We start from the raw sequence: 25,227 nt of genomic DNA, 5'->3' as shown, positions 1-25,227 counted from the left end.
TAGTGTTAATAAGGATATAGAGAAATTGTAACCTTCATACAATGCTGGTGGGAATGAAAATGGCACAGGTAGTTTTGGAAAATGGTTTGACAGATCCTTGCAAAGTGAAACATAGAGTTAACCAAATAACCTACCATTTCCACTCTCAGATATACATTCAAGTGAACTGAAAACATAGGTTCACATAAAACATTCTACATTAATTTATAGAAGCATTATTCATAGTAGCCCAAAAGGGGAAACAACATGTGGATTCATCAACTGATGAATGGAGAAAAAATGTGGTGTATCCATATAATGGATTATCATTCATTAATAGGAATAAAATGCTGACACATGTTACAATATGGATTAATCTTGAAAGCATCTTGCCAAGTGGAAGACGCTAATCATAAAAGACCATATACAGTGTGATTCCATTTATATGAAATATCCAGAAAAGGCGAAATCCATAGACAGAAAGTGGATTCAGTGATTGCTTAGAGACAGGGTTGGGAAAGAGTTTCTGTAAAGGGGCAGGAAGTTCTTTAGAAGTACTCTACAATTAGTCTGTGGTGATAATTGCACAACTCTGTAAATATACTAAATGTCCTTAAAGAAGCGTACACCTTAAAAAGATGAAACATGCCAACCAAGAATATTGTGTCTGACAAAACTGTCTTCAAAAATGAAAGTGAAATAGAATTTCCCAGACAAGCAAAAGCAGCGGACTTCATCATTACTAGACCTTTCTTAGAAAAAATACTAAACTGAGTTCTTCAAGTTGAAACAAAAGATACTAAACAGCAATACTTAAAAGCATGTGAAAGTATAAAGGTTGCTAGTAAAGGTAAATAGTGGTGTGTAATCACTTTTTATTCTGGCATAGAAATTACAATAAAAAGTATAAAAATTATAACTAAAAATGTGATAACAAATACCTAATATAAAAAGATGTAATTTCTTTCACCAAATTACACGTGAGGGGAGAAGTGAAAGTGTGGATTCTGTATGTGATTGAAGTTACATTGTTAACAGCTTAAAAGATTGTGGTAAACAATATATTTTATGTAAGCTCCATGGTGATCACAAAGAAAATACTTATAGAAGATACACCAAAAAAAAATGAGAAAGGAATCAAAGCATGTCACTACAAAAAAAAAAAAATCAGTGAAATACAATGGAAGATAGTAACAGAGGAAAAGAGAGATATAAGAGCTATAAGACAGAAAACAACAAAGTGGCCATGGGAAATTTCTTCACCATCAATAATTAAATATAAATGGATTACAATTTCCAGTCAAGAGATGGAGAGTTGCCGAGTGACAAAAACAAAACAAAACAAAAAAAAAAAAAACCAGAATCCAACTATATCCTGTCTCCAGGAGATTCACTTTAGTTTTAACAACACAGGTTTATAGTGAAGGGATGGAAAACAATATCCCATACAAAGGGTAAGCAAAGGAGAGAAGGGGTGACTGTACCAATATCAGATATTAAAAACTATTAGACAAAGACATTCACCTGAAAGAAGGGCCTATTCACCAAGAAGATAAAACAGTTATAAATATTTATTTGTGCACCACACCTCAGAACTCCTGTATATGTCGGAAACAAACTTTGACAGAGCTGAAGGGAGAAATAGGCAGCAACACAATAATATGAGATTTAAGTACTTCACTTTGAATAATGGATAGAACAAGATTAATATGGAAATGGAGGACTTGAACAAAACTATAGACCAACTGAACCTAACATCTGTAGAGAATACTCTACCCAACAACAGCAGAATATATTTGCTTCTCAAGTGCACATGAAGTATTTTCCAGGATAGACTACATGTTAGGCCAAAAACATATCTTAGATAAATTTAAGAAGGTTGAAGTAGTACAAAGTATCTTTTCTGATCATAATGGTATGAAACTAAAGATCAACAGCCAAAGCACAACTGTAAAATCCATAAATGTGTAGAAATTAAACAAAACACTCTTTATTTTTGAGACAGAGTCTTTCTCTGTCACACAGGCTGGAGTGCAGTGGCATGATCTCAGCTCACTGCAACCTCCACCTCCTGGGTTCAAGTGATTCTCCTGCCTCAGCCTCCTGAGTACCTGGGATTACAGGTGTGAGCCACCACACACACCTAAACAAAATGGTTTTAAACAACCAATGGGTTAAAGAAGATGTCACAAAGAAAATTAGAAAATACTTGGAGACAAATGAAAATGAAAACATAACATACCTGGATTTATTGGCTATAAGCATAAGCAGTGCTAAAAGTGAAGTTTATGTACTGTACTGTACACTTGAAAATTTGTTAAGAAAGTAGCTCTCATTCCTTTTTTTACCACAATAAAAAATGTAAAGAAATTTTTTGATAAACACCTGTTCATGATAAAAATTATCTTAGCAAACTAGTATTAGCAGAGAACTTTCTTACTCTGTTAAAAGGTGTCTACCAAAAACCTGAAACATTTCTGTTTGAAGATGTTTACCAAAAACCTGAAATAGCCATCATACTTAATGATACAAGTTAGATGCATTCTTTTTGAAATCAGGAAGAAGACTTTTTATACCTGCTATCATTGTTTGTCTTTGATGTTGTACTTGAGTATCTAACCAGCACATTAATATAAGAGACAGAAGTGAAAGTTAAATGTATTAGAAATGAAGAAACAAACCATCATTAGTTCCCATACACTATGCTTGTCTCCACAGAATCTCAAGACAAATTACTATAATTAATAAGTGATTTCAATAGGATTGCTGGATATAAAATCAATATATGCTAAGATAATAGGACTCATATTCACCAGCAATCAAAGAATATGCAATTTAAAAGAAAAATATTATTTAAATAATAGCAGGTGTTCTGTGGTATCTAGGAAGGGAAGTCATATTACAATTTTAGGGATTTGTTAAAATGTGAAAAAGGAGTTTCTTTATCTCTTTGGGGAGTCTGTATCTATATTCTAAAAGTATAAAGAAAGATAGGGGAAAAATAAACACCAAAGTTATTAGTTATTCAAGATAGTGATTATTTATGGTGGGTCAGGAGAGATGTTCATAGCCTTCAACTGTATTGGTAATATATTGTCTTAGTTGACTGGTTAGTATGTGGGCATTCATTGTATTTTTCTTTATATACCTATGGTATATTGAAATATTTCATTAAAAATGAAGAAGGAAATCTACTGATGTCATTAGCCCAGAGAAAGAGTGCTGAAAGTGGAACAAATCTTTGCAGCAAGATCATAAGTTTACAGGTAGCGATCTGCTATATAGGCAAAGAGGAGTCAGAGAAGAACCAAAAGAAGTGTACAGAGAATGTGGAGGAAAAATTGAGCACTTTAATAAAGAAACAAGGGAGAGGAAGTTTTTAACAAGAAAAAGAAGATTTGATCAACAGTGTCAGATCCTGTAGAGGAACTCATAATAGAAAACTGAAAAGAGATTGTTGGACTTTACTAAAAAGACTGTATTAACAAGACTTTCTTGATACCAAGTGATAGAAACAAACTTCAAACTAATATTTTAAAAACACCACAAAATCAAAGAATGAACTGTAGATCATAGACTTGATAAAGGTACCAAAAATTGGAAACAGACACTTTAATGTTTTTAATGCTTCTATGTCACATCTCTTCATTCCAGACCAGACCAGCTTTCTCCATGCAGCCCTGGCCATGCATGCTGGCCATGTGGTAAGCTTACATTCTTACAGTTCTGTCTCGGAGAAGAAAAGAACTACTCATTCTCATCTTCTAGTCTTCCTCTAACTTACAAAGTAGTTGAATTTCGGGAGCCACAGGAATACAAATACTTTGTATGTAATTTTGAGTTGGGATTTAGGTTTATTTCCTTATATGTTTATTTTCACCTACATGAATAATTGACAGGAATTTCAGAGTCATGCCAAGATAAAGAGTAGTTTCTATTGGGTAGGACTGATTTACACATTGCAGTACTTAAGTATTCTTTGCTGTTACCCACTTCAGTGCCAATCATTGTGGCACTCAAAAAGTGTCCCAACAAATTTCCAAAATACACATCTAGACAGTATGTACTCTTTGAGAATCACTGATTTAGGAGAAAAGCAGATCAACCAGCTTGATTAATAAAAATGAAATAACTCCCAGACTTACCCTATTACTAAATATCTACATGAATCATTGTCCTTGATGTAGCATAATTGCCTGAGAGTCAGGTATTTATTTGACTTTATTTATTGAGTGATCTACTTTGTTAGGTCAAGCCTTTTTACTTGAAAGAATATGATAAACAGAAAACAATTCTGAATAGAAAATGGAACAGTGGTGGTAGAAGTTCTTATGTGGAATTTTGTGTGTTAGAAAAAATAGCTTTTCAGTGAAATCTATAAGAAATTCCTTGAATAACATAGTTTAGGTCGAAGCTTTGCAAATATCTTTTTTCTATATAAAACAAATTTCTACTCTATCCCGTGAAAGACATTTTTTGGTAATTTTTCACATATGCTAGTCCTTAGCTTTTTTAAAATCCCATTTTAAATGGTATCAGTAACTTTTTATCAAATCCGTCTATTTAAAAAATGTTCACTTTTTACTCTCTTGAATCTTACGAAATTTATACAGGGAAATGAGAAAAATATTATTGTTTCTCTTGAGAATTCTTGTAGGGTATGTTTATAAGTGATCAACATCATATGAATACTTAGTACTGCTGCTGTTAAATTTGTAATGAGTTGTAGGGTTTTGAAATTCCCTGACTGGCTTTCATCCAAGTACTTTATTTGCAAGGCTTAGATACAGTACAACCAATGAAAGACATACAGTTAACTATTGACCCTATAATGAAAATATTTCAGTTTCTAAGAATTATGATGTTACTCATATTTAGGATATATTTAATAAACATATATCTTTCACTAGCTTGAATGTATGAATTTGGAGCCACAAACGATGATCTTTAGCCTTTGGTTCTATGGCCCCCAAAGTTGGTCATATTAATTTAGATTAATGTGACAATATCTTCTTCCTAAGAACTGATTCAAGTGTAATTTAAATAATGTTTATATTCATGCTTTTCAGAGGCTTATTGAGAAATTCTTTATCTTATAAAATATAAATTTCAGAAATATATCATGGTCTGTTATAAATTTTTAGAAGTCAAAAATTATTCTAAGGAATATTGATGCCTCTCTTTTGAAGCCTACATAGGAATTAAGTATTATGAGCAATTTAATACTATACATGGATATTCATTTCCTCTGGCTAGTCCACAAAAGCCTTTTTGAGCAATAAAATACCTTAAAATAAGAAGTAATACTATTGTAATAGCACACCATGAGGACAGAAAAACAGTCAAATAAAAGTATTGAAATCCGATTTTTAGGAAAACCAAGTTTAATCAGACATGAATGAAGCAATCTTCATGAGACTTCCGCAGGTATCTGCTAGTCTGTTTCTGATAATCGTTATAACTGCAGTTGAAAATTTATGGCTTTTTTTTTTTTGTGTGTATGTCTTTAAAGTTTATAAATGGGGGTTTTCATATAGACTGCGGTCAAAGAATCTCTCATCTGCATTTACTCTGAGAGAAATTGCATGGTGGGCGACTCACTGCCGCCAGGGTCCCAGAGCCTCTCCTGCTGGGGTGTCAGCTACAGGAACCTTACCCCAGCTCAAAACTAGATGCTCTCACATATCCTGTTGCCTGTCTGCACTCCCATAGGAATACAGTATTTAAGTTTCAACAAAGCCATTTTGCCAAGCCTAAAGACAATCCTGGCACCATAAAACCAGCAGATACATTCAGCCTGCTCAAGAATACACTTTGGGGCCCTCCCCCATAGTTGAGGTTTCAGAGGTTTCCTGTGTTGAGAAAAAAGTGTTTGGAAAAGTTCTTCTAAACTGCCTTGGCCTGGCTCTAAACTTGTTGGGATATACAGATGCAGGCCGCTGGCTCAGTGTACTTCTCCACCTAGATGGTTGCCTGCACTCTGCTCCAGTGCTGTGCATGCTGAATCTGTGAACACTTGTCCATCCCCCAAGGTAAAACTATCAGCTGGACTCATGGCTTATCACCATGAGTGCAGACATCCCACCTTAGACATGTGCTGAAAAAATGAATCTGATATGAATGGTTTATTCAACTGAAGTTCAAAATCTTCTTTGATGAAGCTTACATCCCTTGCAGTGTAGCCTGTCAGTTCCTGGTTAACTTTCTGCAAAGCACATTTTCTTGGTAAGATGGAAGAATTCTGAAAATCAATGACTATGGCATGTGAAGGAGATGATTTAAGTGAACGTCGACTTCCCTTTCAAACAGCAAATGATGCTGTCCTTGAGTGGCAGCCCAGGTCTCACCACACACCTTTCCAACTGATGGTGTGGCTAGTTTTCCATATGGAAAAACTACTTGGCTGATACTCTTCTGTTCATCTCCCAAAGTGAGCTGCAAGGGAACTGTTCAGTAACTTATATAAGTTTACAGATAAATTTCTTTTTAAGTTTCTGGGCCCTGGTTTGAAGGACAGGCCATAGGAAGTTTCTTTTGTTCCATAGAAAAACTGAAAAGCCACCTTTTCTGCATGACCTAGAAGATTAGGGAGTTTGAAGCCAAGTACCATACTCCCTTCATCGTTTCCAACCATGGTATTTTAACTGCCCATTAATCTCCTTAATTCAGTTACTTCAAAGGTAGCATCTAACCCATTTGGAAATGCACTGTCACCTTGACACGTATCAGTCAAAAAATCCACTTGTCTAAAAATTCCTCAATGAATAACTTTCTCACGAGCTTCATGAGATTTCCACATTACCTCAATGAGGTTTTTAGCCATAAAAGGATCTCCAGTTTTACAAATGATGATATTATCTTTATTTAGTCCATCTAAGCTCATCAAAATGAGCATGTTGAACAGCCAAATCTGGTTTGTTGTTGTTGTTGTTGTTGTTTTGAGACGGAGTTTCGCTCTTGTTACCCAGGCTGGAGTGCAATGGCGCGATCTCGGCTCACCGCAACCTCTGCCTTCTGGGTTCAGGCAATTCTCCTGCCTCAGCCTCCTGAGTAGCTGGGATTACAGGCACGCGCCACCATGCCCAGCTAATTTTTTGTATTTTTAGTAGAGACGGGGTTTCACCATGTTGACCAGGATGGTCTCGATCTCTTGACCTCGTGATCCACCTGCTTCGGCCTCCCGAAGTGCTGGGATTACAGGCGTGAGCCACCGCGCCTGGCCCCTAAATCTGTTTTTAAGAATTTCCTGTTTAGCTTCACTTTCAACTTTAGCAAATTCAGTTTCATCTTCTGATGCTCCAAAACCAGATCCCCTGGGTGGAAGAGGCTCCAAACTCTGTGTGTACAATGTCCCCATGCTTCCTTCTCTTGATGCCACCTCAGAGAGCTCCCCAGGCCTGACCAAGCCTCGGTTAGTGAGGGCAAAAGGCTGCCGTTCTTTACTTAGATACAGATATGCTGTTAATATCATCATGAAACATCAAGTATTATTTTTCTTGACCTGACATGTTCATTTTTAGTCTTGGTTCTTTGGACATTCACGTAAAGCATCTCTTAAATTGGGGTGGATTCTTTTCTTCATGCTGCTACTCAACTCTAGTAACAAAAAAAATATTAACAAAGGGGGTGGAGGAAGAATGTAATTAAAGTGGTGAATAGTATATAGGACATATGAGGTATAGATATTTCTATGTTGAATCAACTGAGTTTAAGCAGGAGAAGGAGAGTAAAAAAGAGGAGTTCAGAAAGACATTGTACAGTTTCTTCTTTAGGACATCAAAGAGCACTACCATCTTCTTTGTTTCCTATTGAGGAAAGGAGTCAGAATGGATATGCATGGCAACCTCATAGTCATTAGTAAGCATGTCATGTGTAAGTCAAGTGTTTAGGAGGGTTGCAGCTGAATTCATAATATTACCATATAAACATTGGAAAATCATGTTGGTAATGATGTTGATGAATTATTCTGGATGTACTTTTGGTTTCTGTTATGTGTCCTAGTATTTAGTAGCTGGTATTTAGTTTTCAAGAGCGGTTTTCTTCTCCTGACTTCAACAGATTCGAAATAACAACAAACCAACAGTCAAACACTTTTTTCTGTGAATAGACAAATACATATTTTTCCCATGAATACTTGAAAATCAATTATGTTAGCAAACTTTCTAAATTTCACATATGACGTGTTTTTACTATATATTATTTTCCCCATGCTTATGGGAGCAGAAGGTTAAGTGATGTGGTTCAACAAATCCAATTAAAATACATTTGTTTAGTTATTCAGATTATTTTGAAAGAAACTACCTTGCTAATATCACATAGGTTAAAATCTGCTACAAAGGCATATAATATTAAAACTATTTGTGTAAATTAAAAGTACTTGTTAAATGTTTTGAGTATTTTTGGTCTGCTTTCAGAATTAAAAGCATTAGTAAACTGTTTTGAATAATTTGACACTTAAAATAATAGTGTTGATTTTTGAGAAATAATATCTAAACATATTAACAAAATAATTTAATTGGACATTTGCTAGAATTTATGTTGTAAAGTATAAGGGCACTGAAGTAATTTAACTCCTTGTAAATGTTATTGAGAGTAGTGTATCTCTTACCCATATGCAGATATCCATATTTCTCTGATAGAACCTAATTTGAACACATCAAGACAGATTGGCATTTTCAGTCTCATAAAAAACTGCTTTGTTAATTGCAAACCATATTTAGTATGACCTTACAACAAAGTAGTACCTTAAGTGCCATGCTTTGTCTTTAATGTGAATACTGGAGCTGGGTTCGTCTGTACCAGACAACTACACTTCATGAAAAGAGTTTTTTTCTTGATAGGCAATTAGCAGTAATTAGGAAGATTCACCTCAATAAGATGTCAACATGAGATTGTTTAAAAAAGTTGAATGTCAGTGACTTAAAAAAGAAAGTTCTTCTGACACCTATGTATGGCATGTGAAACATGAAATGTTAATTTAACTTTTCTGCTTATTATTCATGCACAATATTATTTTGTCATTCAGACTCTGCACTGACAGAGTGTAAGGGTGTTAAAATAGTATTGCTGGAATAAAAAGAGGATTAATCTACCATTGGCCAATTAGCCAAAAGGTACTTAATGGTCTCTAAAGGCTACTGAAGTCTAACTACTAGCAAAAGCATTGGTGAAAAGTCCTCTATATTACCTTCATTGCTTGACATTTTGTGAAACATAGTGTAGGCCTTTAGTAACTGCAGTTGTCAGAAAGTAGTTTATAAGTGAGTGATGCAGTAACTCAGTGGTTTTTTCATAAGAAATTTTGTTACATAAATAATTACATCTCTGTCTAAGATCATTTTTGGTTATTGTTTTTTAATTTTTAATTCTTTCTCTTGGTGATATCAAGTATCATAACAAAATAAAATTAATGTTTTAAATTTAAAAGTCTTGTTACTAGGAAGTTATTAATCTGAACTATTTATCTTTTTAAGTCTTATATGGAAAACATTTGTTAGTGACATAGAAAATGATGGCATTGTCTTGATAACTCATACATTTTAATTAGCTGTGAATTTAATCCTATACCTGGACAACATACAGAATTTTATTTCTTTGAGTTTTATCCCCTATAAAAGTATAATATTCTCAATAAAAGAAGATTGATTCTATTCACAAGAGGGAGAATATCATTAAGATTGTGGTGACTTTCTAGGGAGTTCTTGCCTATAGAATTTACATATATCCTGTTCAATTAGAATTTTCTCTCAAGTTTCATTTATTTACATTCTGGTAACAAAATTTATGTTCACCTCAATAATTTTTAAAATTATTTTTAAAAAACAATAATAAGATTTTTAAATTGCTGTTTCTACTTAATTATGAATCAGAATAATCAGATTGTGAGAATGTAAATGAACTTATTTCTGTATTAGACATTAAATAGTCTTAAGTCAGTCCTAAGCAGAATTTAACATGAGAGATTTTGGAGAGGTTATTGGAAACAGATCATTCTTGTTTAATGATTGCTTTTCTCTTCTTGGATTGTGAAGTCCTTTGGCTTTCAAAAGGAGAAAGAAAAAGTGGAGAGCACATTATTGTTATAGGTGGAAACTAAGCCTTACTTTTTACTCTGGTTACTGATTGACCTTTTTCAATATTCAGCATCTCAAAGCTGCTCCAGCATGGATGCAAACCACCAGCTATTTCCTCCATGGGCCTCCCAGAAATCCTGATCCAGTGTCTCTGGCATTCAGCCTCACATTTGGCTGGATTTTTAAAGAATTTCTTTGTCTTTATGTTTCAGACTCCTCTATCCCAACTAAGAATCCTTCCGAATTTTTTAAAGGGTTTGTTACTTTAAGTTTTTAATTCAGTGGTAAAAAAACATATGGGAAAGACTGAACTGTGTCTTTGAATGCTATAGGATGGATATTGTCCAGAAAAAAAAACGTAGGTCGGAATCACTTTCATTTTAGACGTAAACAGATATACCCCATCCCGTTCATTTCCCTTGGAGCACTGCTTCTAAACTAGTTGGATACCCAAAAGCATTTTCTTTACATGTGCTACAACTAGCAACATGTTCGTCGAATAGGCAGATATCGAGTATTTTATTCTTTAGAGACATCAAGATCAGAGAGTATCTAAAAATATATTGTTTGGGGAGTAATTAGGGAAATGGTTTTCTCAGCTTTTTTTCTAAGCCCTTTATTTCTCATTATTGGGCTTGAAGAATATTTTCCAAAAGCCTTGTTTTATTTTTTTCTGATATGCATTCCTGAACATTAAAATGTTTACTAAGTCTCCCTGATGAGAAGAGATGCCTGATGTCCTCACACTGCCTCCAGTTTACTGACCAGTGATTTGGCAGCTACCTTCTCTTGAGTAAAAGTTGGAAAGCAGAGTGGTCATAGGTCTAAGCTAGAACATTCAATGCTGTGCTTAGCTTCTATGACACATTTTACAGAACAAATCAGAGTAATACGGGGAGGGAAACAGGCTCTAGCCAGCATTTACCAGACAGGAATTGAAGGTAGCAGCAGTTCCCTCAGCTTCCTATTTTGTTTCTTCAGAGCACTTACTATAGTTTATTGTTACGTATTTCTGGATTATAGACCAGTAGCTACCTAAAGGCAAGGATTATTCCTTTTTCTTATCATTGAAAACAGAGAACTAGTATAGTTCCAACTACATAGTATGTATAAAAAGAATAAATGATAGGTATTGAATCAGGTTCTGAATCTAGGTATTCTATATCTAAATCTTCCAGCAAATGTCAAGTTGGGGCCAAGAATAAAAGCAGTTTGTGAATGAAATCCCATATAAGAAAACAAGGGAAAATAGACCAGGGGAGATTAATTTATCCGATTGTGGGATTCTATAGTTACTGTTGAGGGCAGCAAACAAAAGCTTCTGGCCAGAGGCTTTTTGCTTGTCAGTTTAACTACAAAATGCAGATCTGGTACAGGCAATTTATATTACTAGCAAGGAAAATGAAACATACAAATAAACTGAAAAAGAACAAAAACATTAAAAAGAAAATGGGGGTTAGGCACAGTGGCTCATGACTATAATCCCAGCTTTTTGGGAGGCCGAGGTGGGAGGATTGCTTGAAGTTAGGAGTTCAAGACCAGGCTGGACAACACAGCAAGATCCCATATCTACAAAAAATTTAAAAATTAGCTGGGCATGGTGGTAAGTGCCTGTAGTCCCTGCTACTTGGGAGGCTGAGGCAGGAGGACACCTTAAGCCAAAGACTTTGAGACTATAGTGGGCTATGGATTGAGCCTCCAAACTCCAGCCTGGGCAATAGAGCAAGATCTCATCTGAAAAGAAAATAGGACAATTTATAAAGCAATTGGATAAATAAAATGAATACAAAATTATGGATAGAGAAAACAGCGTTAATCCAGACAGAGTGGCAGTAACAGAACAAGAAGTAGGTTCTAGAAAGAGGCTGATTAAAAAAAAAATCAGAACCCATATTAATTTTCAGTGGTAATTGATAAATTACCACAAATTTAGCAGCTGAGAAACAATATATACATTCATTACCTCACAGTGTCATTGGGTCAGGAGTCTGATACAGCCTAGTGGGGTGCTCTGCTCGGAATGTCATAATACAATCAATGTGTTAGCCAGGATGCCTTTTTTTTTTTCCTGGAGCTTAGGCTTCTCTTCAGGCTCACGTTTGTTGGAAAAATTCAGTTCCTTGTGGGTATAGGACTGAGGTTCGTCATTCTCAATTCCTTGAGGCTTCCCTTAGGTCTTGCCTTGTAGCTCCTCTCATAACACAACAACTTACTTATTTAAAGCCAGCAGGGGAATCTCCATTACCTCAGAGAGCACCTCTGGGCTTCTTTGAAAGGGCTTATCTGATTAGGTCAGGACCAGCCAAGAAAAGCTTGCTTTTGATTAGCTCTCAGAAACTTGATTAGGGACCCTGACCTTAATGACATCTACAGAATTCTCTTTGTATATAACATAATGTAATCATGGGAATGATAGTCTATCATATTTCTGGGTCCCATCCAAGGGGAGGGTATTGTACCAGTGCTTGGGTCATCCGAGAATTGTGTCTACCACATGATGTTATACTGAAGAGTAAGTTTTTCAGTACATTTTTATTTCTTCTTACAGTCACTTAGAGAGTTCTTCTCTTTTCAGAGATCTATGCTTCCTCAATGTTAAATTTAAATAAATTATTAATAGATAGTGTCTAGTTTAAAAATTTTATAGTGTTAAGTTCTATTTTATAACCTTTGGTTAGACATAATTGACTACACATAAATCAATACAAATCTCAGTACTTATTCTTATTGAAGTCAACTTTTAAATTGAAATAGATGTTTAGGACACTGTGGACGGATTACACTGTGGGGGATATAGAGTCAGAGGAGCATATCTGCCTTCAATACCTGTGTAGTGTAGGAAGGATCCTAGATTGATCCCAGTCAAACAAGTAAGTATGACTTAAGACAAACTGAAGTTTCTGTCATGAGAGAAATTACCAGGTTATTATGCATAAACATGTTAAAGTTTTATTAATCTAGCTCCTCAGCCTTTAAACACACTTCTCAGATGCTATATGGTAGCCTTTACCACAAGATCACAATGCCGACAATAATGCAGCACATTGAACATCTACTACATGTGATCACAGACGTTTTAAGATTCTTTCCTCAAGGTCACCTTTGTTAGGTAGACAAGCACCACCTCTTTTTAAATGAGGAAACAAAGCCATGTGTTTGTGCAAGCTCACTCAGCTGCTAAGCAGTAGACCCAGAGAATTCAAATCCAGAAATTATGACTCTTCCATGTGTGTTTTGTTATCACTTGTTCTTAACAAAATGTGACTTAAGTGCTTATAAATCTTTGCTTACAGGTGGAAAGGTAATAATGGAGAAATAGGAATTATGCTGCTAATAAACAAGAAAAATCACAATTTTAGGAGTAATCTTAATTTATTGGTAGATTTTATAGCACAGTCTCTTTCAAACAAGGTTACTCACAAAACTTGTCTCACAGCCTAGAGCAAATGTAGGCAAAAGAAAGTTATTTATACATATTTTTCTCATCTATAGCTTTCTCAAGTAAGAAGTAGAATTTTTAGACTGAGAGACATTAGTAGTAGAGCTCCAGTTATTTGTCCAAAATGCTAAGGAGAACCAAAGGGTTCCAAACTGATGGAATGTATGATTTGCATATTTCCTCTATTTCAACAGATGCTGTGTAGCATTTCTATGCATATATAACTAACACTGGAAATAGGCTTTCAAGATTGTAGATTTTAAATATTGTTTAATCAAAACATTATTTATATTTTAATAAAGTACAAGTCATTTAGTTTACTGCCTCCATAATTCCAGTATTTCTTCATTTAATACATTTTTATATTGTTAAATTGAAGTTGAAAGTTACATATGCATGTCTTTTAGAAGAATATATTTATTGACTTTGTCTTTCCTAAGTGGAGACACATTTATAGTGTCAGGATCTGCCAGGTGGAAGAATAGACAGAAATCTAGTGGCATACAAGTATAACAAATGAGAGGATCCACATAAGCTATTCCAGTAAGAAGAAAGAACAAAGATGGCTTCATGAAGGAGGAAATACTAAGTTGCCCTTTAAAGATGAGACCCATTTCAGCAGAAAGAAACACCATGTGTAGAGTCATCAGTGTAAAAATGGCAGGCAGATTTGAGGAATGGCAGGCAAGTTTGGCTTCATGTGATGCCTGACTGAAACACAAATTGAAGCTTAATCTTAGCCTTTTTATCCACAAACATTTGGGCTTTATTCTATTGGAATGAAGAACCCATGAAGGGCTTTGATTAAGGGAATAATAGGTCAGTTTTGTTTTAGGAAGTTGTATAAAGAGTGGTATGAAGATAGGGCAAGATTGACGGGAGAGAGATGGTTAATGTAATAGTCTTAATGAAATAATGAGGGTTTACGTTAAGAGAGTGACTGAAAGGAATGAAAATGAGAAACACTGTTATTTGTAGAACTTGAATATTGATTGGACATAGAGAATAAATAAATAGAGAGGAAGATGGATTCAAGCTTGAATATCAAACGGGAAGATTTCCAGGCTTAAGGAAATTAAGGTTTACTTTTAGATATTAATTATTAGGTACTTTTCAGACAATGAACAAATTTCATTGAACAAATTTCGTAAACAATTTCCTGAAAATATGTAGAACCATACTTTTGGATTATAAGCTAAAATATAGCCAAATAAATAGTTTTTTTTTACCACAGCATACTTTTTAGGTTGCCAAAACATAGTTTAATCTCAAGTATATCAAGTTCTAGCTTTGAATCTATGATCTGAAATATTTATATTTAACAATATACACATACACATATAAAGACATATATAAGTATGGTATAGTTTCTAGAAGTTGAGTTTTAAATATAGTGTTAATAAGTAAAACGTTTCATGTTTATCTTACTGTACACTTTAGCTACATCTTTTACTATTTCTAATTGGAATTCTTAACAAAGAAAAAATTTTTTCCCCCTCTGAGAGATTTCAGTATCATTTTGTCTAATTGTACCTTATGTTAAGCTACCACATTATAAGCTGCTTTGGAATAATAACGTAGTAATGCAGGTACCCTCTTAAGCAGCTCTGAGTTGTTATGCCATTATAGTATGGTGACATTCTGCTGACTATAGATTGGTGAATGAGAAGGGCCAACATTAAGCTGATTTCTTTTACTCCTTCATAAAAACATTACTATTATGTCATTTAGCAAAATGTTTATGTTAATAAAATTCAAAATATAAGGAGTTCAGTGCAATTCTGCCTCAACATTAGAAATAGGACTTTTCAACAATCAAGTGCATAAAACTGAGCGAGTTTGTTTGCGCACTATTTATTTGAACTAAATCTCTAACAAGCCTCGTCTGCTAATTGGACTTAACATTTATGTTGCTAAATGAGAAGCATTTTGGCTGCTATATAGGGTAGTAAGACCTACCCAGTGGAATAAACAGCTAACATCTGTTATCCTGTCCTGCTCCAGCTTGGCTTTTCCCAGTTAAGTACTACATCAGCCCTGAAGTCAAGGTTATCAAATATGTGAATCTCTGGCTCACCCATGCATGTGTGAAGGTAAAGAAATAGTGCATCATCACTTAGGACCAGCCAACCAAAAGATATTGAGTACAGCTGGTTCATTTTGTTTTAACTTTGCAAGCCATGCTACTATAAGCAAGATCTAATAGAGGTTAAGATTTTTGTAAAGTTTAATATAACTATAATTAATTTCAGTTCTTTTTAGTATTTTCCTAGCTGTAGAATTTTATGTTGATAACTGTTAGATTAAGCATAGTTACTTTTATATTTATATTTATTTTCTTTTTTGAAAAACAGAAGCTAAATTTGGATTTGGCTGGGCTTCGGAAAGAAAAAGAAGATTTACTAAAGAAATTGGAGTCCTCATCTGAAATCACAAGTTTGGCAGAAGAAGTTTCCCAAGTAACAGTTCCACGGATACAAGTTACATCACTTGGTCCTTCAAGGAGCATGGATTTGGAAATGAAGCAATTGCAGTGTAAACTAAAGGTGATTATAAAGTTTACTAAACATGAAAACATATGTTATGCTACTGAATCCTGCAAGACATATTTATATTAACACTAATTTATTGTAATAAAGGTAAATTATGATATAGATAATCCAAAAATTATTAATATTACCTTCATCATTAATTTTTAGCCTGGTAGATTCTTATCTGGTAATGAATACTACCATTCTCTGAAAAAATGACAAGACACCATGAAATCCTAATTTAGGAACTGGTGTAAACTGGCCAATATCTGCTACTCTAATACTCCTTTCTGTCCCTATGCCTCCCTCCAGCTGAGCAGAATCCTTTCAGAGATATAATGTGTCAACATAAACAGAATTGCTTTTCTCTACATACTTCCTACTATTTTAATTTGGTTGTTGGCTGGAAACAGAGAAGGAGGAGATAAGTGGGAGGGAGAAGCAGAGAGCAAAAATGGGTTGGTTTCATATATTTCAGCAAGTTAAACTTGAGAGTGAAAATAAAAAGCAGTGTTCCTTTTGTTATAAGTCCAGGTGAAACTCTAACAACTTAAAAGTAAGTCTGTCCTTAGTTTAAGTAGAATTACCTTGTAAGAAATAGGATTTGTGAGTGAGTTTTAATTGGAAAGTTCATTTTCATGCTTCTTAAACCCATTTATTCCTCACATAGTTAATTATTTTCTTCAGTGGGGATTGCTAGCTAGAAGATAAAAAGGGCAGTGTATATGGGACCACAGCTATAATGCTAGTCACTAGAAAGAAAATCCTGATTGTAAATGCACAGAGTACATTAGAAATGGAATAATCATGCCTGTTAGGAAGGTATTGGAATACTGTGTTGAATTGTCAAATAGACTCATCATTGTTTTCAATCCCAAATAGGATATGTGCACTCTTAAATATTGTGCATTTTTAGTGCAGAATAACTCATAGGATAAATAGGATAAAATTTAAAATAAATGAGTTTATTATTGCTTGAATATAATTTGCTTTATTACTGGGATTCTTCTTGAATGCCATCTTCTTTAGATAATTTTTATGTGTAAAACTTGCCTTGATCACATTTTATAAGCTTAAATAACTTACATAATATTAGAAATGTGAGGGAAAAGTGTTGCACAATTTGGGGGCATGAATCTTAAAATGTGTCTCTGAAAACGTGGGGTAAAATGTATAAACTGAACATTTCAGCGATTAGGTTTCATATAGAGAAGATAAAATCATTGAGATATTCTGTGATCTTATCTATCACATAGACTTTAATTCATACTTCTGTGATTCTTCATGTATTTAAGTCCTCATGATTCTGATATAACTTTGTTTTTCACCAAGATAAAATAGAATACTAGATCCAGTATTATCTAATCTGACTTCTAGAAGACATAGTTTTAAGTTGATTTATACATAAATCATAATTTATGATTTTTACATAAACATTTTTAGTTGATTTATACTTATTTTACTTATCACAGATGTTAATAATTTTTGGTAATAATAGATCCATGTGAGTGTCTGTAAGTTTTTTGCATTATGGTTTTTCATGGTGTAAGCTTTTACCCACATGAAAATCTCTCTCCTGCTTTGGAGGAATGTGTGAGTCAGAAAGGGAACAAAAGAAATTAGTTTGAAGTGATTGTCCATAATCTAAACTAGAGTATTGGAACACTGACCAAACTGCATAGGGACAGATAGGATAAATTTTTACTTTTGTCTTGTTTCATGTTTTTATATAGAAATTTCCCAGAAGATCGAGTACGTTTAAGTACATAATACTCTCTGCCACTAAAAATTTTTGTTTTGATACTAGTTTGTAGAGATTCCATAACAAAATACCACAGACTGGTTGTCTTAAACAGCAAACATATATATTATTCTCACAGTTCTGAAGGCTAGAAGTCTAAGATCAAGGTGGTGACAGGTTTCATTTCTTTTGAGGCCTCTCTCGGTTTATAGATGGCTGTCTTCTCCCTGTGTCTTCACGTGGTCTTCCTTCTTTGTGTCTCTGTGCCCTAATCTCTTCCGATAAAGACACCAGTCATACTGAATTAGATTCCACCCTAATAACCTCATTTTTACCTGAATTATCTGTTTAAAGGCCTTATCTCCAAATACAGTCACATTCTAGAGTACTGGCGGTTTGGAGAGAACTTCAACATACTAATTTGTTTAGGGAAAACAGAATATAGCCCATAACAGATATCCAACTGCTAATATAGTGATTTTCTAATAAGTAACTTATTTTGTACTTAATGTTTTTAGATTTAATTGAGAAAATTGGTTAGATTAGAATATACTAAAGGTTTATATATACCTTTTCTATACTATCCAGTTAATATTAGACTTTTCTATGTAATTTTATGTATACTTTTCTGATGTCCCTGGTTCATTTACAGCTGAGAAAACTGAGACAAAAAGAGTAAGTTATTTGTCCAAGATCACGCAGTTACTGTATCTAGAGCTGAGATTAGAACTCAAACCGTCTGGCTACATAGTCCATGCTCCTAATTATTATACTATGCAAGTTAAAAAAATATTTAATAAACTTAATATGGTATGGCTCTAACAGGGATGACTTTTTACCATTGTGACATCTTTGATATGTGTGTTTTACACCAGATTTTAAGTCATGTTACAGATAAATATTGTATAGTAGGGAATGGAAAAGGGACAAAGGATCTAGGTTTTAATCGCTTTTTGGCCATTAACTCATTGTGGACCTGGTCAAGGAAATTACTTAACTTCTCTAGAGGTCTAAAGCAGGGATACCCTTCTGGTAAGAATTTTTGAGGATCAAATGAAATAGCTGTTAGATTTAGAGATCTTGGCCAAAGTGTATCTTAACCTGGCGTTGTTTTATTTACTATAAATTGCTTTTCTCTCAGTTCTGTAAGTCAGAGTTAACAGCATTTTCAGCTACATAAAATACAGCCTTAAGTCTAAAAACAGAAAAGAATTAACTAGTTATCTTAATATCCACTTAATTCATTCCATTGAAGATATTGTCAGGCTTTATTTACTGCCTTTATCTTTTATTTTAAATACAATTCTAAGTTTATTTATTTTAGTTCTCATCAGAAAACACCTTCAGTGCAGCACACTAGAAGTATGCATGTTATGGGGCAGGATGATTACTTTTAGGCAGGAATAATGACATAGAAGCAAAAATTGCAACCGACAGATTGCAACCGACAGAAAAAAAGGAAATATGAAATGTTAAGGTAAATACAAAATTAGAAAAGCACAATCTGGAACCACGTAGAGGAGGAATAAGTAGACATTTATATCACAGTGGTCCCTAAAGCTATCACCATATTATAGTATAGTGGTAATATAATACATATTATTAATATATATAATTTATAATTATAGTATTTATAACATATTATATTAACATATCACTATTAGCATAATCATGGATGTTCATATTTCTAACTGAATGAACGATCATTAGAGAAAGAATTGAAAATTAATGATTAAAGCAAAAGTTTCAATTATTTGATACATTGACTAGTGTGGAACATATTATTCAGGCAGTGCTGGAAATAAGACACTATATCACTGTAAATATGCAAAACATGGTAGAAATTTTGATTGTATTATACACACATTTGATCAAAATATAACATTCAAAAGAGTTACTATGTTGAGGTAGCCTTGGGTTTTTGAGAAGAATTAATATGTTTCATATAAAAACTAAAATTATTTCAAATGTTCAGTTTATATGTTATACCCATGAGATATTTAAAGTCAATCTGATGAGTTACTATGTTTACCCTGGGTAGTTAATAGTTTAGTCTTTTCAAATTCAAATTATTTGTAGCATGAGTCAAACATCCAAACCTAGGAATAGTTCTAATAGAAACAATTTATTGTAGTTTAAAAATATGAGCTAAATAACTATTCCAAGTATTTTTAAAGCTATTATATTTATTGTATTTATATTCATTTAATACTTTTAAAACTTAACAAATGGATTAATATGTCAATACTATCTTGAGTGTAGAAAAACTAAAATACTGAAAAGACTAAGTGATGTTTTAGATTATACATTTAGTTGGAACTAGAGTCAAAATTGAAAGGTGTTCTAACATTCTAGTTACTATCTCTGGCTTCTAGACTGTACTGACAACAAATACCACAAAACTGTTTTGCTTTGAAAACAATAATTATTTATAAATAATTTAATAAGTAGCATTATTAGTAACTTCAAGTAAAGAAGGATTGAGTATTCATGAGGTTTTCTGTCAGTTATCGTTATTCTCTAACAAACTATCCCAAAACATCGTGGCCTAAAACAACAGTTTATTATTTCTCATGATTTGGTGTGTTGACTGGGAAGTTCTTTTCCTGGTCTCTTCTGGGCTACATCATATGCCTGCATTTTTTTAAACCAAAGATTTTCCTTGCTGGAAGATACAAAATAGTTTCACTAATAGATCTGACAATGGGTCTACTGCCTGTCAGTTGGAGTATCTTGGTACTCTTCCACATGATACATCAACTCTCTTCCTAGCAAGGGGATCCTGGAGCAGCATTCCAAGAAGGCAAGGAGAGAAGTCACAAAGCTTTAAGACCTGGGAACTGAAATTTACACAGTGTCATTTCTGCTGCATTCTTTTGGGCAAAGCAAGTCACAAGCCAGATTATATCCAGAGTGTTGAGAAATAGATTCTACTGCTTGATGAATGGCAAAGGATTTGTGACCATATTTAATCTAAGATGTTAGTAAATCCAGCATTCATTTTAAGTGATCTTCTTGAATCATTAAAATTCTTACTTATTCACATATTTTCATTTCACCAGGACAATTCATATTTTCTGTAAATGTATTTTGGATTACTTACTCTTTGTAATTGTTAAATGATTGTGTTGCTCTATAGTTTGGCATGTTATATAAAAGTTTTAGTATTACTATATTATTTCTATTACAGCATACAAAAAGCATTTAAAATATTAAAACATTCATTTTAATTGTTTACCATAATTATTGTAAATGTTTTACTCTTCTTTAGAATGGCATTTATTTTTATGCTGCTTTAGACCAAGGTTGAAAGGTATATTTACATTTATTTCTATTTTTAATCTAGAATGCAACTAATGAGCTCACTAAACAGTCATCAAATGTGAAGTCTTTGAAATTTGAACTCCTAGCAAAAGAAGAACACATAAAGGAAATGCGTGAAAAGTATGGTCTTTGTAGTTCTATCCATTGTATTTGGTGCCACCTAGTGACAGCCAACTCTATTAAACGTGCCCCAAGAAACTGCTAATGTTAATATTTTCCTTCCCTAGTTCATGTTTAAACCCATGTAAGATGAAAGTTTAAGGAATGCTACATATAGCATGATTGATGGCAAGCTATTTACTGTTTTTTAATTAGGATAAGGATGAAGTTAAATTTCTCTTATTAAATGTTTAATTTTGAATAAATATAATGACTTCAAGAATATGAATGAAAAACTTTACAATGTGGCAGTTATTTGAGCCCCCCCAAATATATAGATTAATATTTATATTGGATTTAATGCCTAAGCTTATAAAGCTAAGGTGGGAAAAGGAAAGTTTTGTGTTGAAAATAACTGGAGATTATGAAAATTTGTACTTTTTGTGTTTATTAATAAAAAGATTTTAAATGCTGTATCCCACTGGATCAAAATTATTATTTTCTGTATCTTTCAAAGCTACACTATTGCTTAGAAATAGTAAGTTGTTTAGATAGAATTCTGGTTGTCACCAATACATTTAAGATATATGTATCTCACAAACACACCTGTAGACCTCATTGTAAGTGAAGAGCACTTAAAAGTAATATGAATAGATAAAAGTATTAGACAAAAAGGTCGCTTAATTTTTTAACTGAGAATATCTTGAAGTTTATTTATTGATTAAGTCTTGCTTATTTTAACAGGGCTATAGATTAACTCTCTTTGAATCCTGGCTTCCTCACCTGCTAGGCCCAAGTCTCAATTTAATAATATTAATTCATAAGGTTCTTATGAGGAATAAGTGAGTTAACACATGTAGAGCACTTATAACAGTGACTGGAATGGAGTAAGCATTCGACACATGTTAGCTATGGTCTTTCTCATTTCAACAGTAGTAGCAGTAGCAGTAGTAGTATCTCTCACTGCATTTACCATTTTATACTTAATATTTAATCAACTTATGCTAAACAGATGTGTGGATTTAATCTCAAATTATATTAAATTAGAAGATATTATGCCTAATTTAGTTTCATTACAAGAGTTTACATTTGTTTACTGAAGTATAAGATTTTTTCTTATCATTGTTATACTTTTGATTATCTTTATATATCACTTTGATTTTTTCACAGCAATGTAAAAATGTAATAGTTCTAAGTTTTCATAAGTGTTACTAATTTTTCTGTTCTTATGTTTTTTGTTTTAATGCATACATGTAATTCTATAATTACCAAGTCACAATAAATTACAGATTTTACAAGTGCTCAAAATATTGAAAAAACAGTATCTTATCCAGTGCAATTCATTTTACTAATTTACAATGTCATTAATATCACATAGCATTTAAAAACTAACAGTAGGCATGATATTGCATAAAATGTAAGATATCACCACTGTTAAGGTATTTTCTATCACTCTTGATATTACCTTTTTTTTTTTTTCAAGGATGTCTCGAATGGAGAGGGATATAACTATGAAAAGACATTTGATAGAGGACTTGAAATTTCGACAGAAAGTGAATTTGGAAAGTAGTGAGAGTTTTAGTGAAATGTTAGAAAATCTTGATAAAAAGGTATCCATTTTTATGTTCACTGACACTAAAAATATCACTTCCCATTGTATTTACTCTCTTACCATGACTATTTAATCCTAATAAATGTGTAGAAGATATTGATAGGATATATATTTACTGTTACAAAATTGCAGTATTTTCTCTGAAAGTACATTATTTATTTTAAAATTCAAGTCTCTAAAATCTCATACTTAATATGGCCACATATTCTGTTTCTATTTATAAATATCCCATGAAAAGATTAAAAATCCTCAAATTTCTAAGATCATAATTAAATTTTTTCAGTGTTTCATTTTATTCATAACTATAATTTATGGTAGAAACAAGCTTATATTTCTTTGAGACAGAGTATTGCTTTGTCACCTGGCACCAGCCTGGAGTGCAGTGGCAAAATCTTGGCTCACTGCAATCTCTGCCTCCTGGCTTTAAGCAATTCTCCTGCCTCAGCCTCCCAAGTAACTGGGACTACAGGCACGTGCCACCACGCCCGCCACCACGCCCAGCTAATTTTTGTATTTTTTAGTAGAGACGGGGTTTCACCATGGTGGCCAAGATGCTCTCAATCTCTTTACCTTGTGATCCGCCCGCCTCGGCCTCCCAAAGTGCTGGGATTACAGGCGTGAGCCACCGCGCCTGGCCACAAGCTTATATTTCTTAATGAAAACTGATTACCAATAACTATCAGAAGTTCTTTAAAAATGTACTTTCTTCTTTTATACCCTTAATGCATTTTACATGGGAAGGGAGTTTACATGCAAAGGGAGTTGTATTTAAAGTAGTTATATAATGTCTGACCCCAAAGTAGAAGGTTTTGTTGTTTTAAAAAAAGGTGCTATTTTCACAACTCATAAAGTAGCCTGTGCTTTGGCATTCACTGAGTGTTATCCACACCTGAGAGAAAATCTCCTTTACTTCCCTTGTTGAAAATGAAAGTTTATCTGTTAGGTCAAATGGATTTAAGAAAGAAACTTTTACATGAGCATGATGAATCCATATGGATTTTCTTTCTCTTCTCCTCCACTTCCTATAGGCTTTTTCAATGTTATCCTTTCAATGTTGCTAATTTTTTAACTTCAATAATCATTTCAGATACAGCCTTGGAATCTTTATATAAATAACATTTTTCTGTTATACTTTTATATATATATATATATATATACACACACACACATATTATATATCTCATAAATAATATATATATCCTACTATTTTATTCTATCTAGAAATGGGTATGTAATACTTACTTTGGGGAATACAATGAAAAGTTATATATAACTTGGCTTGTTTCAGAATCAGAACAATGGAAGTTTAGGTTAGTAATTCATGGATATGTAGTTAACATTAATATTGTGTTATTGGGTGCAAGGATATACATACCAGTATTCATATAGTTTGTGTGCAATTTTGGTTTTTGTTATTGATTTAAGGATTATTACTTTCATACAAAATATGAGTTCTGCAAATATACTTGAATTTGATAGCATTATGAGAAAATAAATGGAATTAGACTCATTCACTCATTTACTTTCTGTTGGAACAAATGCAGTATATTACCAGAATGCCTTTAACAATAATAATTACCTTTATGCTTTTAATGTAGGTAAAGACATTAACTGAAGAATGTTCCAACAAGAAGGTATCAATTGATTCACTAAAGCAAAGACTTAATGTTGCTGTAAAAGAAAAGTCACAGTATGAGCAGATGTATCAAAAATCTAAAGAGGAGTTAGGAAAAAAGGTATGTTTTTAAAAAGGACATTTTAGCTTGGAGATGGGATATAATGGTGTTTGTTTCATTTATTTCTTATATTTCTTTGTTCTAATTTTATTTTTTTTATTATACTTTAAGTTCTGGGGTACATGTGCAGAAAATACAGGTTTGTTACGTAGGTATACACATGCAGTGCTTTGCTGCACCTATCAACCCGTCATCTACATTAGGTATTTCTCCTAATGCTATCCCTCCCCTCGCCCCCCGCCCCCCGACAGGCCCCCACCCCCCAACAGATTTCAACTGGTGTGACAGTGTGATGTTCCCCTCCCTGTGTTCATGTGTTCTCATTGTTCACCTCTCACTTATGAGTGAGAGCATGTTTCATTTTTAACATCGTTGTTTTCCTTCTCAAAACCACAAGCTACTTAAACGCTTCAGATAATTGCAAAGAGGATTTGTATCTTTACACGAAGCACTAAATATTTGTTTAACATTAAAGATACTTCTGTATTCTTCTGTATTAGAGAAAACAGGTGTCATTTGTCTTGATGGTTTTTAATAAATAAAAACTATTATTAATCACTGGTATTTATACAAGTAGATATGAATTTTTTAGGCCCGCCTAAACTTTCAAACTAAATGTTTCTATGTTATATAGAGGATCTTTTGGTCTAAAATAGCTTCTATGACTTTAATTATTTGTAATCTTTAAAAACC

General features: G+C 33.3%; 1 protein-coding gene and 1 pseudogene across 4 annotated transcripts in view; one reads left to right on the top strand and one right to left on the bottom strand.

Moving 5' to 3' along the window:
* CNTLN (centlein) overlaps nucleotides 1-25,227 on the top strand; it is a 374,623-nt gene that overhangs the window by 309,257 nt on the left and 40,139 nt on the right. For all 4 annotated transcript variants that reach the window (XM_064381308.1, XM_012449978.3, XM_012449977.3 and 1 more), the window contains 4 exons: nucleotides 15,846-16,037; nucleotides 21,110-21,207; nucleotides 22,670-22,796; nucleotides 24,397-24,534. In XM_064381308.1, coding sequence (XP_064237378.1) covers nucleotides 15,846-16,037; nucleotides 21,110-21,207; nucleotides 22,670-22,796; nucleotides 24,397-24,534 — 555 coding nt within the window. The remainder of the gene's footprint in view (nucleotides 1-15,845; nucleotides 16,038-21,109; nucleotides 21,208-22,669; nucleotides 22,797-24,396; nucleotides 24,535-25,227) is intronic.
* Nucleotides 5,621-7,336, bottom strand: LOC105715561 (sorting and assembly machinery component 50 homolog; annotated as a pseudogene).

The sequence above is a fragment of the Aotus nancymaae genome, unplaced genomic scaffold (genome assembly GCF_030222135.1).
Source record: "Aotus nancymaae isolate 86718 unplaced genomic scaffold, 86718_ANA_hifiasm-v0.15.2.pri h1tg000003l, whole genome shotgun sequence".
NCBI lineage: Eukaryota > Metazoa > Chordata > Mammalia > Primates > Aotidae > Aotus > Aotus nancymaae.
This window is presented reverse-complemented; position numbering and strand designations above follow the sequence as displayed.